This window comes from Paramacrobiotus metropolitanus, unplaced genomic scaffold (genome assembly GCF_019649055.1).
Source record: "Paramacrobiotus metropolitanus isolate TYO unplaced genomic scaffold, Prichtersi_v1.0 Parri_scaffold0000088, whole genome shotgun sequence".
In the NCBI taxonomy this organism is placed as follows: domain Eukaryota; kingdom Metazoa; phylum Tardigrada; class Eutardigrada; order Parachela; family Macrobiotidae; genus Paramacrobiotus; species Paramacrobiotus metropolitanus.
In genome coordinates this window covers 255,267-268,274 of record NW_026570308.1, presented here as the reverse complement: position 1 = coordinate 268,274, position 13,008 = coordinate 255,267, and the positions used below count along the sequence as shown (strand labels likewise).

At 41.4% G+C, this 13,008-nt stretch overlaps 2 protein-coding genes across 2 annotated transcripts; one reads left to right on the top strand and one right to left on the bottom strand.

The window, feature by feature from the left end:
* Positions 1-219: 219 nt before the first annotated feature.
* Positions 220-6,794, top strand: LOC129596343 (piwi-like protein 1). The gene is made up of 19 exons (XM_055493582.1): positions 220-428; positions 813-1,042; positions 1,506-1,624; positions 1,919-2,008; positions 2,264-2,356; positions 2,480-2,611; positions 2,837-2,969; positions 3,099-3,337; positions 3,706-3,820; positions 3,886-4,076; positions 4,603-4,675; positions 4,745-4,817; positions 4,946-5,067; positions 5,353-5,530; positions 5,608-5,673; positions 5,769-5,856; positions 5,945-6,070; positions 6,158-6,305; positions 6,451-6,794. The coding sequence occupies exons 1-19, from the start codon at positions 410-412 to the stop codon at positions 6,565-6,567; spliced, it is 2,352 nt and encodes a 783-aa protein (XP_055349557.1). The 5' UTR covers positions 220-409; the 3' UTR covers positions 6,568-6,794.
* A 696-nt stretch (positions 6,795-7,490) lies between these two features.
* Positions 7,491-9,089, bottom strand: LOC129596317 (E3 ubiquitin-protein ligase MIB1-like). The gene is made up of 4 exons (XM_055493556.1): positions 9,072-9,089; positions 8,651-8,852; positions 8,118-8,272; positions 7,491-7,628 (listed from the first exon to the last, which is right to left on the bottom strand). The coding sequence occupies exons 1-4, from the start codon at positions 9,087-9,089 to the stop codon at positions 7,491-7,493; spliced, it is 513 nt and encodes a 170-aa protein (XP_055349531.1).
* Positions 9,090-13,008: the final 3,919 nt, after the last annotated feature.

The following is a 13,008-nucleotide window of genomic DNA, read 5'->3' as shown; positions in this document are numbered from 1 at the left end:
CCTATTCAGAGATCCCTTTGCCGCGTCAGCTGCCGCTAATGGTTACGTAGACGCTCAGCTATTGCTTCTGTTGCGGTCTTACCAAAATATGTCTTTCATAAAAAGAAAATCTACATGCTCGCTCGCTTGCCTTAAGGGCGGTTACGACGTGTATACTAGTACAGTAGTTCTTGCAGTAAATTGCAAGACTCATTGCACAGTGCTGTTTGCACAGTGCAATGAGTTTTCTAGACGATAATTTCATAAAATAATATAATAATTTTAATATAGATTCTTTAATTTTGCATTTTCGACTTATTTAGGGATCTCGATTCCGTGCGCCGTGGCCCGTGGGGGCTGCATCGCACCTGGTTGCAGCGCAGCATTTTGGGATAAGGGAGTTCCAAAATCGCTTTTCCAGAGGGAAGTCATGGCAGCTAATAAGCAGGGTGCGTTACCGTTTGTATGTACAAATTTACATGTTAGTGTTCACAGTAATATACTGTATCGATGTTAACTTTATTTTAAACCATCACTTGTTAGTTGTTACTGCATTCAGTTGCTGCATAACAGGTTTTACAAATTTCATTTTCACTTTTTTTCATTCTTTAATTTCATTTTTGGCAGTTTCTTGAAGTCGCTAATGAACACAAATTAATAATGCCCCACTGAATGCTTAATTGTTGAATGCTAATTTTGATTCTGTTGTTAAATGTTGTGCTAAAATAATTTAGTTCTTATTTTAATTTGTAAATATTTTAACATGTTGAATAATAATTTCTGGAAATTTTTGTGGGTTTTAATCAGATTCCAGACCGTGCTTGTTTTAACAGGAAATGGCTGGTACTCGGTGGAGTTGTACTGCAACTGTATCGATGTAACACTGGGCGCGAAGGGCGTCATCTACCAGGTGGACTTCGATCCGCAGCCCGGCAATCGCTCCCAGCGCTTCGGCATCATGCACCGCTGGGCCGACAAAAAACAGATGGTTGAGAACTCCTACATCTTCGACGGCGGCAGTGTTCTGTACGTCGGCCCATCCGCTGCCGAATTAATAACCGAGGTAGGCGCTTCATATTTTCTGCTCACTGAATCTTATAAATTTCTACAATTTACAATTTCAGAGTGATTTTGTTAATGAAATAACTGATCTTATCTGCGTATTAGTAATTATCTGCTGTATATTTTGATGTTTTTTAAAGTGTACAAAAAACATGTGCAGTACTTGTATTTTTTTCAGTACAGATATTCGCATCTACCTCGTAAAATTATATTCACACATACATTAATAGGTATTATATGCTTTTAGCTTTTTTAAATGTTTTGGCAACAGTTTTTATAATTTTTTAAAAATTTTATTCGGTAAAAAATCTGTGATTTATAAAAACGACCGCACCGGAAGTTCCGAGAGAGACATTTACACAGCAACTGAATCAAAGATGAATTTGTTGTAAAATGAAGCGAATTTGCGGGACGTTGTTTTTATTGATTTTTCAATAATTTCGATATTTTTATGGCGCCGATAGGAGTGCGAAGATGCGGTGGAGTTCAATCAGCAGGATATGAAGGTGCGCATGCGGCGCACGGCAAATCTGGACGCGCAGAATCCGCAGGTGCTCGTCATCCTCAATTCCCAGTTGAACCGGTACGGTCTTTGAAAAGTTATGATGGAATTAATGATAAATATACAATTATTTACAATTAAAATTAATGGATCATTAAAAGGTGAAAATTAAATTGCTTATTCGCTGATTTGAATTGTGCCAGCCGCGTTCCCTCCTTACTGAGTGACAACGACTTGACCGGCAGCTTTGAAATTTTGTGTCGAAATTTCTAGTCAGTATTAGTGAAAATTGATTATTAATTAAATGCGTTTCAAAACTATTTTGTTTACGCAACTGAAACGTTTTGACATTTGTTGATCATTGTTCAAATTTAGATTCCAGGAGCACGATTTGAAGATGGTCCGCATTCAGGATAACTGCTACGATCCGGCTGGTAAATTGGAACCGGAAGGTTACCAGAAACGGTAAATTCCATTGCACTGTGAGCGGAGAAGCGGCTCACGTACAGCGACAAAATCTTTCAAATGATTTCAACGTATTGCGCCGTGGTGCAGTGGTACTGTACTGCCTACGCGGATCTAACGACGTAGCCGGGGTTCGATTCCCCCATCGGCGCCTTTTTCAGCCGTTTCTCGGTTTCCCTCGGATTGCGCCCTGCTTAGAGCACCATTTTTCTGAAAATTGCTTTAATTCTGTATTTTTGCTTTTGATAATTGTAGCCTGGAAATCTGGCCGGGCTTTGAGACTTCCATTGGGATTTTCGAGCAGAATCGCGTCTTGATGAGCGTCGATCAGCGCTTCCGCATTATTCGGTACGTTGATTTTCTGTTCTTATTTTATTTTCACGATAATTTCGTCTTTAGTGTTTCAGAATATTTTGTACAAAGTCTGAGTCTCTTTTTTTTTCGAGATAACCTGCTCGTTTTCCTTGGCAGACAAAGCGCTCGCGATGCGATGCTGGAGGCGTGGAAAAGTGCGGCAGAACCGATATCTGGAAAGAAAAATACTTTGAGAAATATTCGTAAAGAAGTGGACCTGTTAATCGTTGGCCAAAAAGTCCTCGCGATGTATAATTATTGCTTCAATATTTCGAGCTTCTCTGCCATCACTAATATTATTATTAGATTTTCTTTAATTTTCTGTAGCTTAGTTAGTTTTTATTCTATCAATCTTTAATTTTATTCAAAAGAACAGTGCATTCTTCGGTACCTGAAACAAATAATTTTTTCCACGAATAACGGTGACGAGAGTTAAATAATTTACAATAATCTAGCGGGTTTCCTTATTTTCAGGTACAATCACAAATTGTACACAGTACAATATGTCATGTGGACAAACTCTGCGGGCGGGTTTTTCGCGTACACACCCCGTGGCACCGATAAATCGAAGCAAAAGAAAATCTCCTTCGTCGATTATTTTTGCCATGTAAGAATTTGCATTTTTCCTTCTTACACTTTTCCTCATGTGTTTGTTGTTGATAGCTTTTCGACTTGAAGTTGGCGGATGCCAGTATTTATTGATATTTATTATTGATATGTGTTTTTTTATTTATAGCGCTACCATATGAACGTGACCGATCACGATCAGCCGTTGCTGGTCGTGTTGCCGGCCAACAAGGCCATGCGTTGCCGCGGCACGGAGATTCTACTGGTGCCGGAACTGTGTCGCCTGACTGGATACACTGACCAGATCCGCGCTGATTTCCGCATAATGCAGGCAGTGTCGAAGCACACCAAGCTGGATCCCGATCGCCGCAAGAACGCCACGGAGGTCTTTATCCGCAAGCTGATTGAGTACGTATTAGCGTTTTGTAATTTAATGTACTGAAGCGTTTATTTTCACGTAATTGTTGTTGGTTTGTAAGACGATCTTTTTCGAAAATTTTTCTGAATTTTTCCATTTCCGACAAAGAAATGCAGAGTTTTAGTTTTAATGAGAATATGCAGGAGGAAATTTTTCTGAACTTTTCCATTTCCGGCAAAGAAATGCAGAGTTTTGGTTTTAATGAGAATATGCAGGAGGAACTGCAGCACTGCGATGTGTAGTAAAATGACATTTAATTTCAAATTACTAATTATTAATTACTACTGTAATTACTGGTACGGAAAAGATTCTTAATTTTTTTGTTCGGAAATTTAATTCGGTTTTTGGCTTTCTTTAGCAATGAGAATGTGCAGAAGGAGCTGAAGCTGTGGGACGTGCAGTACGGCAAGGAACTGGTGAAATTCTCGTCCCGCTGTCTGCTACCGCAACGGCTGTCCCAGGGAGAACACAAAGTAAGGTCATGATCTTCAGCGCAGAATTAAACGAAGTGAAAATGAGGATTGTTGTGTGCTTGCAGTACTTTTATGATCCTATTAAGGCCGACTGGAGCACGCACATGAAAAACATTCCATTCCAGACGGCCGTGGTGCTGGAAGGAAACTGGCTTGTGCTGACCACACAGCCTAACCTGGGCATAACGAATGAATTTATACGCCAGATTATTCAGGTCGCTGTGCCGACGGGGATGGTTGTCCTGCATCCGAGAGTGTAAATTCATAGCACATTTTTTTTCCTTCGTAGTTAATAGTGGTAATGACGATAAAAAAATACTTCGACGTTTTTATAATCCCCGACACTTACACAACGTATTCGCGTACTGGGCACCAGAGACAGAGTATTCGCTAAATTAAAAACATAAAAAACTTCATAATTTTTTATTAATCTCCGCACAAGCTTGTATAAAAACATTAGTTATCACGTAATCAATTTTTGAAAATTCTTTGTCACGTGGAGCAAGCGGCGAATACGAATCTCCAATATCCGGTATACAGACCTTTTGCAAATCCCTGGAATGCGAAAAACGCCGAAGTGTTGCAAATCGGTTAATTAATGTAATAATTAGTTCTTTGATAATCAGTATTTTAATCTGGCTTATTTACGATATCATTAAATACAGTGATTATTTATTTTTCTGGCGATTATTTAGGTCGAAATTTTAATGGCGCTGTGTTGGCAGTATTGTGACTTGTTGTATGGTGAAAGTTTGCCGTTTATACCTCACTGATTTTCGCAGGGAAATTGTGGCTGATGTGTCTCGCTCCTACATTAAGCGAATAAAGGAATTGTATCATCCGGGCTTAAAACTGGTATAATGACACCGGCTCCGCTGTTGTATTTTGTTTGTCCGTTTTGTGATTCACTTTATTTATTCGTAGATTATGGCGGTGTTTTCCAATCCCACAAAGGACCGTTACGACGCATTTAAACAATTATGTTGCCGTCGACATTGTAAGTTGTTTTTCAAAAATTCTTTTTTTTTTATTTTAAATAAGTTTTGTTATTGTTTTCTTTTAATTCCAACTGCAAGCCAGTTTTTCCTTTATTTACTTTGTTCGTTAAATTGATTTTGCGTTTAGGCGCTTCCCAAGTCATTCTGGCAAAGACGATCAGCGGCGCCCCCGGAAAGATCAAGAGCGTGGCCACCAAAGTGTGCATGCAGCTGAACGCCAAGCTCGGCGGCGACATCTGGACGATGCATGTACGTTTCATTCGTTTTGCGGGCGTGATTAATAGCTTTACAATTAATAATTGGTTTAATTAATCATTTATTACGCAGCTTTTAATCTTTGATCTGATGTTTAGTTTGTGCGGAACCTTAACGATTACTCGTTTGATTGTTGATCTAATTAATCGCATAAATATTAGCAAATTGCTATAAGTACCCCTTTCACCCCCGTTATCTAAATTAAGCTGACCTTAGTTTTTTTTGCGGTGCATCACAGATGCCTGGAAATTATAATCATTGCTGATTGCTTTTGTTTAGTTCCCGCTTCAGACTGCAATGGTCATCGGGATTGGCAGTCAAATCGATCGTAGAATGCAGAAAATTGTGGTGACGGCCGCGGCGGCCTGGAACGTGGGATTCTCCAAGTACTATAATTGTGCGGTCTATGTGGACGATGACGATGAGATGTTAACTTGTGTTCCGCAACTCATAAAGGGTAAAAAGAATTAATTCTGTCAGTACAGTACTCGTATAAAATTATGATTCAGCAGAGGTCATGGCATTTTCTTACAGAATGTCTCCATTATTTTTACGCAAAACGACACAATTTTCCTGCGAGTGTGTTTATTTACCGTCACGGTAAGCTTTGCCGGACCTTGTTAGAAAATTACTGGCTTGGAATGCGGGCTGTTATTGCATGTGTTTAATCCTAAATTGACTGATTGTAAATTTAGGAATATCCGAGGGTCAGCTGGGCAATATTAAGGAGATAGAACTGGCCGGTGTGCGCAATCTCACCAATGGCCTGTCTTGGGACAGAAAGTATGTAAATATGGCAGTTTATGTGTGTCAAGTTTTGATATTTCGATATTTCGTGGCACATCTTTTATTTTGCTTGTTTTGTGTGTAGGATTACGGTTACTTATCTCCTTGTGAACGAGCGACCGAGCATTCGCTTCTTTAAAAACGACAACGGTCGAATTGATAATCCTCTGCCAGGGACGATTGTGGACAGCATCGTGACACGCGAATCTCTGTACGGTGTTTTCTCCTACTAAGAATGTTCACGTGGAAATTTAAATTTATTAATAAAAAATTTTAAGATCAAATAAATTCATTGCAGCTACGACTTTTACGTCGTATCACAGAGTGTGCGCGAGGGCACGGTGGCGCCGACATACTACAACGTTATCGACGACGATTCCCAGCTGAATCCGCAGCATCTGCAACAGATGACGTACATGCTGTGCCACATGTACTACAACTGCTCGGTAGGCATGCAGCGTGATTTCTTACAGTTGTTTCAGCTGTTGACAAAAATTGTAAAAGGATAGTGCTTTTTCAGCGGGATACGTTTGTACAGTATAGCTTTAACAAAAATTAATTACCTTGAAATCTGAGTGTGATTGGTTTCAGGAAACTATTCGCATGCCGGCTCCCGTACAATACGCTCGGAAACATGCTAGGTTCATTGCTAAGCATCTGCACAAAATCGCACCGGACCTCTTCCGCCAGTGCATGTTTTACCTGTAACAGCTTAATTTAAGATTGCTGCAAAACATTCTGCGAATTACTTCTTTCGGAATCATTCTGCCAAATCTAACCTTTCCATATCGTCGGTATCTTCTTGACATCTGTCTTCATAGCCTTTTTTATTTTCTGGTCAATTAATGCGGAATAATTGCCGGTGATTTTTATTAATATTTTTATTTATTTTATTTGCCTGTTCATGAGACTGTTCTATAAAGTAGTGCGAAATGTTCGGCATGTGACCGTGTTATGACCATTAGATTTGTAAGTTAAGTTTGAATAACACGAGCAGTTTATCAAGTCAGTAAGGCTGCCTTACTAAGGCAGCGTGTTGATGCACGGCTTGGGTGATCGATGTTTGGAATGAAGGGCTTATTGTCAATTTCGACGTTTCCGACAGAAGAGCGGAGCCGGTTACATACGGACACGCATTCCATCGCTATTCCCAAGGGGAACGCTGCTTCGGCATGTATGCAGTTCTCCTGCACATACCGGCATTTGGCACCATGTAGCGGGTCACTTCACTTATCAGGCCTTAAGCGCTGTATGCGAGGCCAAGGATAACGGGCAGTGGAAAACGACTTCTTCTGTTTTTCTTTAGTAAATAAAAGTTCACGACTCCACGTGGAAGTTCTGTACCGAGCGTACGGCCAATCTTACTCGCCAAACGTTAGAATACAACATATGCAAGCACAGCAGAAGACAAAGTCAATAATAAAATAAAACCTTTAAATGAAAATAAAAAACAATATTATTAGTAAATAAGTGAAAACACGGCATTAGGTACCGGTTAATGAAAGCCAGAATTGTACAGGATAAAAGCGAACACTACCAGTTGAAAATATAGCTGAAAAGAACAAATACAATTCAGATCCAAAGCGCCGCAACGGATAAAATAATTGCCGAGATAAAGGGAAAGCCGGTCATTAGAGGAGAATGCGCTTCTCCACCAGTTTGCGACAAATGGGACACTCGGTAACGCGGTCCCCGCACAGCTGGCAGGTGCCGTGTCCGCACAGGAAGATCATGTTCTTGATGCGGTCCATGCACACCGGGCACATCGTCTGCAACCATCACTCAACCATGTACAAACAGTTTCCGCATTTAAAAAAAATTTATATATTTTATTGTCATTCTTCTACAATTTTTCTTGAAAAATTACGGGAATCAATTTAATTTTTAAATCTAATTTTTATCCGGCGAGTTTTCCAGGTTCTCGTATATTTTTATCAGCTGATGAATGACTGGGATAATTTTGTGACAAAACATCAAGTAATCAGCGCCATAACTAAGTACAATTCACAGAATCTGCTTTCTATAATACAAGATTTTTTATTGGGAAAAAATCTGGAAATAAATTTATGTATCTTTCGAGCTGAATAATTTTATCAATTATTATCAAATATCAGGCAAATAAAATACAGAGGTGACCTGTGCCGGTACCTACGAAATATATAAAATGTTTTTCTAATATCACAGAATTAACAAAAGGTGTTTCTAATTAAATGCCGAATTATTTAAAAAAAAAACTTTTTTCTCTATTTTTGGCGCACCTGTTCCTTGATGTCGTGCAGCTGCTGCTGCAGCTTGGTGACGTCGGTGGGCGCGTTGGTGTGCTTGGCGACGGAGACGTTGTTGGGTTTGTAGTTGGTGTTGTTCATCGACATGTGCTCCGGAGCCAACGGCACCGGCGCCGGCGACGGCGGCGCTACAATCGAAGAAAACCCTTTTGCAATATCTGTTATTTATTTTGAATATTATTTATTCGGACAACAACTATTTAAAACCGCGCCAAATGAATTTTATTTTTTTATAATAAAAACACAGCATTTGTGCATACGAAAAATCTTTACAAAACAAACTGGTTTCGCATTATAAAAAACTGCGGATTAAAAAATGTCACTAGGGAAAATTAAAAATATCAGAAATTTCTTTTATAGTTTAAAAACCCTCAAATTTTGGTAGAAAAAATAAAAAAACTTATTTTTCAAGTTAAACTGTAAATACTGACGAAATTTCTACAATATAAAAGGAAGAAGCAATAAAGAAACATAAATAAAAATCGCTGAAAAATTCGGTTGCGTACCGGAAGCGGCGCAGCAGACGGCGTAGGGTACCTGGCGCTCAATGGGCAGTCGGCAGTTGACGCACTTCTTGATGAGCGGCGCGCACTGCGCACAGACGCACTTGTGACCGCAGGGCTGGAAGAGCACCGCCGCTTTCCGCTCCGAACACAACAGACACTCCTCGATGGTTGACTCACCACTGTCTCCTGCAATCACTTCCTGCTGCAGCAACGCGCCGACCTTATTACAACCATACGCTATTCTACTACACCACTGTACGGACTGTAAGCAGTTTAACAAAACTGTAATGCGATTATTAACCGCAAAGAAAAAAATTAATTAAAGGCTTTTCTCCATACACTATCAAATAGCAAAACATGTAATAATTTTCGAAACAAAATACCGGTGACTGCCTTCACACTACGTTCAATTCCACATTACAGAAAAACCATCCAACATGTCATTTATAGATTGCAGAACAGAAACTATCAAAAAAATAGTGCGAAAGTAAAGACGTTTACGAAAAATAACGGAATTAAATAACGCTTAAAGTTTGATATAAAAAAATATCAGAAAATAACAAAAAGATTCAAAAAATGACAACAAAAAGTATACTTCATCACAAAAAAAACGGATTGGCACTGTTTCCGCTAGGGCAGCTGTACTGCACAATAGCATGAACATACTCTACAATGTGGAGTCTACAATAAGTTGTCAAAACTGTAATTAAGATTATTTAAAACTTCGCTCTTCATTCTAATACGCAGACTCCAAATGGCGCAGTTCATTAATTCTAGCCGATTTGTTCCGCGTAGTTATTATTCCGATTTAATTCGCTCATTATGAACATGATACGAACGTTACGGGCGCAATGCGGTAGATTGTCTTAAAATGTCTTTAGCGCTCGACGCGGTCTAAGCGACTAAGCCTACCGCTACGGAACACCAATATCAAATCTTGTTGCGACTCCACTGCTGTCAGTGTGCTGTCTGCAAGGTCAGCACAATATAATGGATAGCCGGATACATACACTCGCAAAGTATCTTAACTTGAGAATTTAATGTAATACCGTGCAGTCGACAGAGTAGTTGCCGGATGGTGATGACAATTAACGAGGGCACCTTCTAGTAAAACATTGAAAACAGCCATTCAGCATAAGCCGCTTCTCTGCATAGTTCTTAAAAATTCTGTGCGAGCAGTGTCTTGCGCAGCGCTGTGTTATGCTGGTCTTCCATGAACAGCAAACGGAGTCGTCCAGTCGAAATCACTGCAACAATACTTTGAGCTTGTGCATCATTTAAACCAGTAACAGGTAATACTATTGTAGCCGGTATGCGCGAGCTACGAAGTGCTCGTATATACTGAAAACTCGTGATTTAAAAAATTTTCTAACTTTCAAAGTACTCGGTTAAATCAGCTCTACCAGAAGGTCACTTTCGGCCTCACAATGAGCAGCTTCCGAGCATATTCGCACTGTGCGCCCCGTTGGAACGCCGTTGTTGTGAAGGGCGATGACGGTCTTCTGCAGCACGGTTGGGTGATCAATGTTCGCGACGGGCGACTTATTGTCGATTTCGACGTTCCCGGCAGACGAGGGGAGCCGGTGAAAGACGGACAGGTGTTCCATCGCTATTTCCAAGGGGAATGTTGCTACGACGAGATGGAAACAGCCTCGTTTCAGAAGGTATTACAGCGTGATCCCGTCCCGCAGATTGAGGTACTGGGGCGCTTTACGTGTGCGCAACCGTGGACCTGGTATCCCGCACAGCTTCTTCTCGGTCGCTTGTTGTGGAGAGGATTCGTTTTGGTGGAGATTAAAATTCGTGAGCATGTGTTTCAGCAACTGATTTCGGCTCATGCGGTGCGTATTGTGCCGGCCGCGGGAAACACACCCACGGTTATCCGAAAAGCAGCATTCGTAATTAAAGCATGTTCCCTGCCTGTTAACTTATTTTGGGATCGGGATCTGGTTGATGTTGCCTCGTGGAACCTGAGCCGGGAAATGTTTCAAGCCTTTCAACGAGAGATGGCCCTACTTTCCACTACGCTACTCAGATTATCCTGTTTCTGTGAACCATGGGAAGCTGGTTTACCTCCAATACATACGCAAATGGGAATTCGAGGTTAACAGTCCCGTAACTGTGGTAAGCAACTACTTATTTGAACAATTACATGGCACGACGCGAGGAGCATTCCGCTCTTTAATTCATCGTGAACGAAAACAACAATAACAATGAGCCGCGAAAATATTATGGCACGTATAACCATGGACAGTATGGAACCCTTGTGACGCCATACACTACAATATAGTATCCGATAACGCACATTGTGGACACTGCGATTAGTTTCAATGTATAATGATTACCATTAATTAATTATGTAACAATGTTACTGTAACTGCCAGGCATATACACTTATGTGTTACATGCACAGTGCATGTAATTACCTTGTGCGCCTAACATCCGGTTGTTCTGTGAGTAACGGTTGTATTTGCGTAAAATGAGAGTGCACTACATAAGCGCATGATGCACTTTATATAATACGGACTGCACTCTCACTTTATGCAAAGTGCAACCATTACTCACAGCCCAGCCACACATACAATATAGATTGTGAACCAGCACGTTTTGCAAACCACGCCTGATTCTTCCTAGCGTGTAAATGCAATAATAAACATTGTGCACATGGAACCGTCGTGCGTACCTATCTCTTCAAATTTTTAGATGCGCTATGTTGTGGAAATAAAAGAGGAGAGTGAGAAGCGCCTGTCCGATGGATGGCTTCTGGCTGAATCCCGCTGGATCCCACCACCGCAGCAACTATTTCCGCAATCATCCGATTATTCCACCGCATCGTTGCCGCAGCTGCCAATGGAGATTCTGCAGCTGACCTTCCAGTGTATGCTCACTGTGGATGGTGCCAAGTGTCGCCGTGTCTGCTCGTTGTGGAACGCGCTTCTGGACACCAGACTGACCAGCGTGATAGTGTGGGTATCCTTCTCTGCACCCACGATACCCGACGCCACCACGGCGTCCCGTGCCGAACGTGAGGTGTGGCGGCGTTCAGCGTACACCGTGGGCGGTTGCTTGTTGCAGTGCGTCACACCGGCTACGCAGCGGATCATTATCAGCAATGCGCTCTTCGACTGCTACTTTGCTTTTGTGAGCGACTGCATGCGGGTCATCCAGTTCGCCAACAAGGATACAGTTATTACAGTAACCCAGACATATACTGTCATTCTGCATAAAGTCCGGTTGCACTTGAACAGCTGTTTTTTTGATACAAGCAACACTTTGGTTGGTAATGAAGTTGAAGTGGCATCCGTAGTTGACACCGTGCTATGGAAGGACTGCACGTTCACGGGGCCTTCCGCTTACGAGGCCTTGCTAACCGAACCGTTGCGCTGTGGTAGAATGACGGCGAATCAGGAAGACCAGCAGTTACCAACCGATGTGCGTCGCTTCGTGGAGAACCACCTTAACGTTAGTAGAATGTGCCCGATTTTCAAGGATGTCTAATCGATTGCTGATACAGCGGAGGATGAATACTAGCTTGCGACTCCAGTAATTATTGCATCTTGAAACATCACTGATCCGATTCTAAGTACTGATCGTTTCTCCGAAAGTCAGTCTGTTTGGCTTTGTTTTGCTGTTATTCAAGAACAAGTAAACTTCGACTAACAAGTAAGCTCGTGGTAGCAAAGCCAGCACATGTAAACCCAGTGGCATCCATGGTAACAATCTGTAGGGTGACCACTCGGCCTAACATAATCAAGGTGGTAACGGTCAGCAGTCTATAAACACTGGCCGCACTAAAAGGATCGCATAGTTTATATGATTACGCATCGGTTTAGCTTTTTACTTTCTGGCAAATTATCGCAAATCTTGTTTACGATTTCTCTGTCCCTTAATATCCTGTACATACAGTAAGACTGTTTCGGCTTTTCCGACCATTTGCCAGCCGATGTGGTATCGATTTCACGCGGCAGTCCGCAGATACTTGCGGACCGACAAATCTGCAGTACCCGAGAAAAGATTCGCTGTGTCGGCGAAATCACTGACCGACGACGACGTTCTGTGCCGAAACCTTTTTCTTTCGTTCCCTTGCGCAGCTGTTTTTCTAATTGTGTGTGCAAGAGATAAGATAGCAACTGGTCGGTCGGTGTACAGAAACCAGCTGGTCAACAATGTGCGGGTTCAGTGAGTCGCTGATATTGTACTCATGCTTTGTGTTTCGTACAGGAACCATTTGTCGTCGACTCTGGGTGCAGTAAGATATCCATACACGTTATCGTTAAAACCCGACCAAATCGCAAGGATTTTACCTAATTAAGCGCTATTTACGAGACCCAGGATAACTCATAACTGCTAGAAGAAAA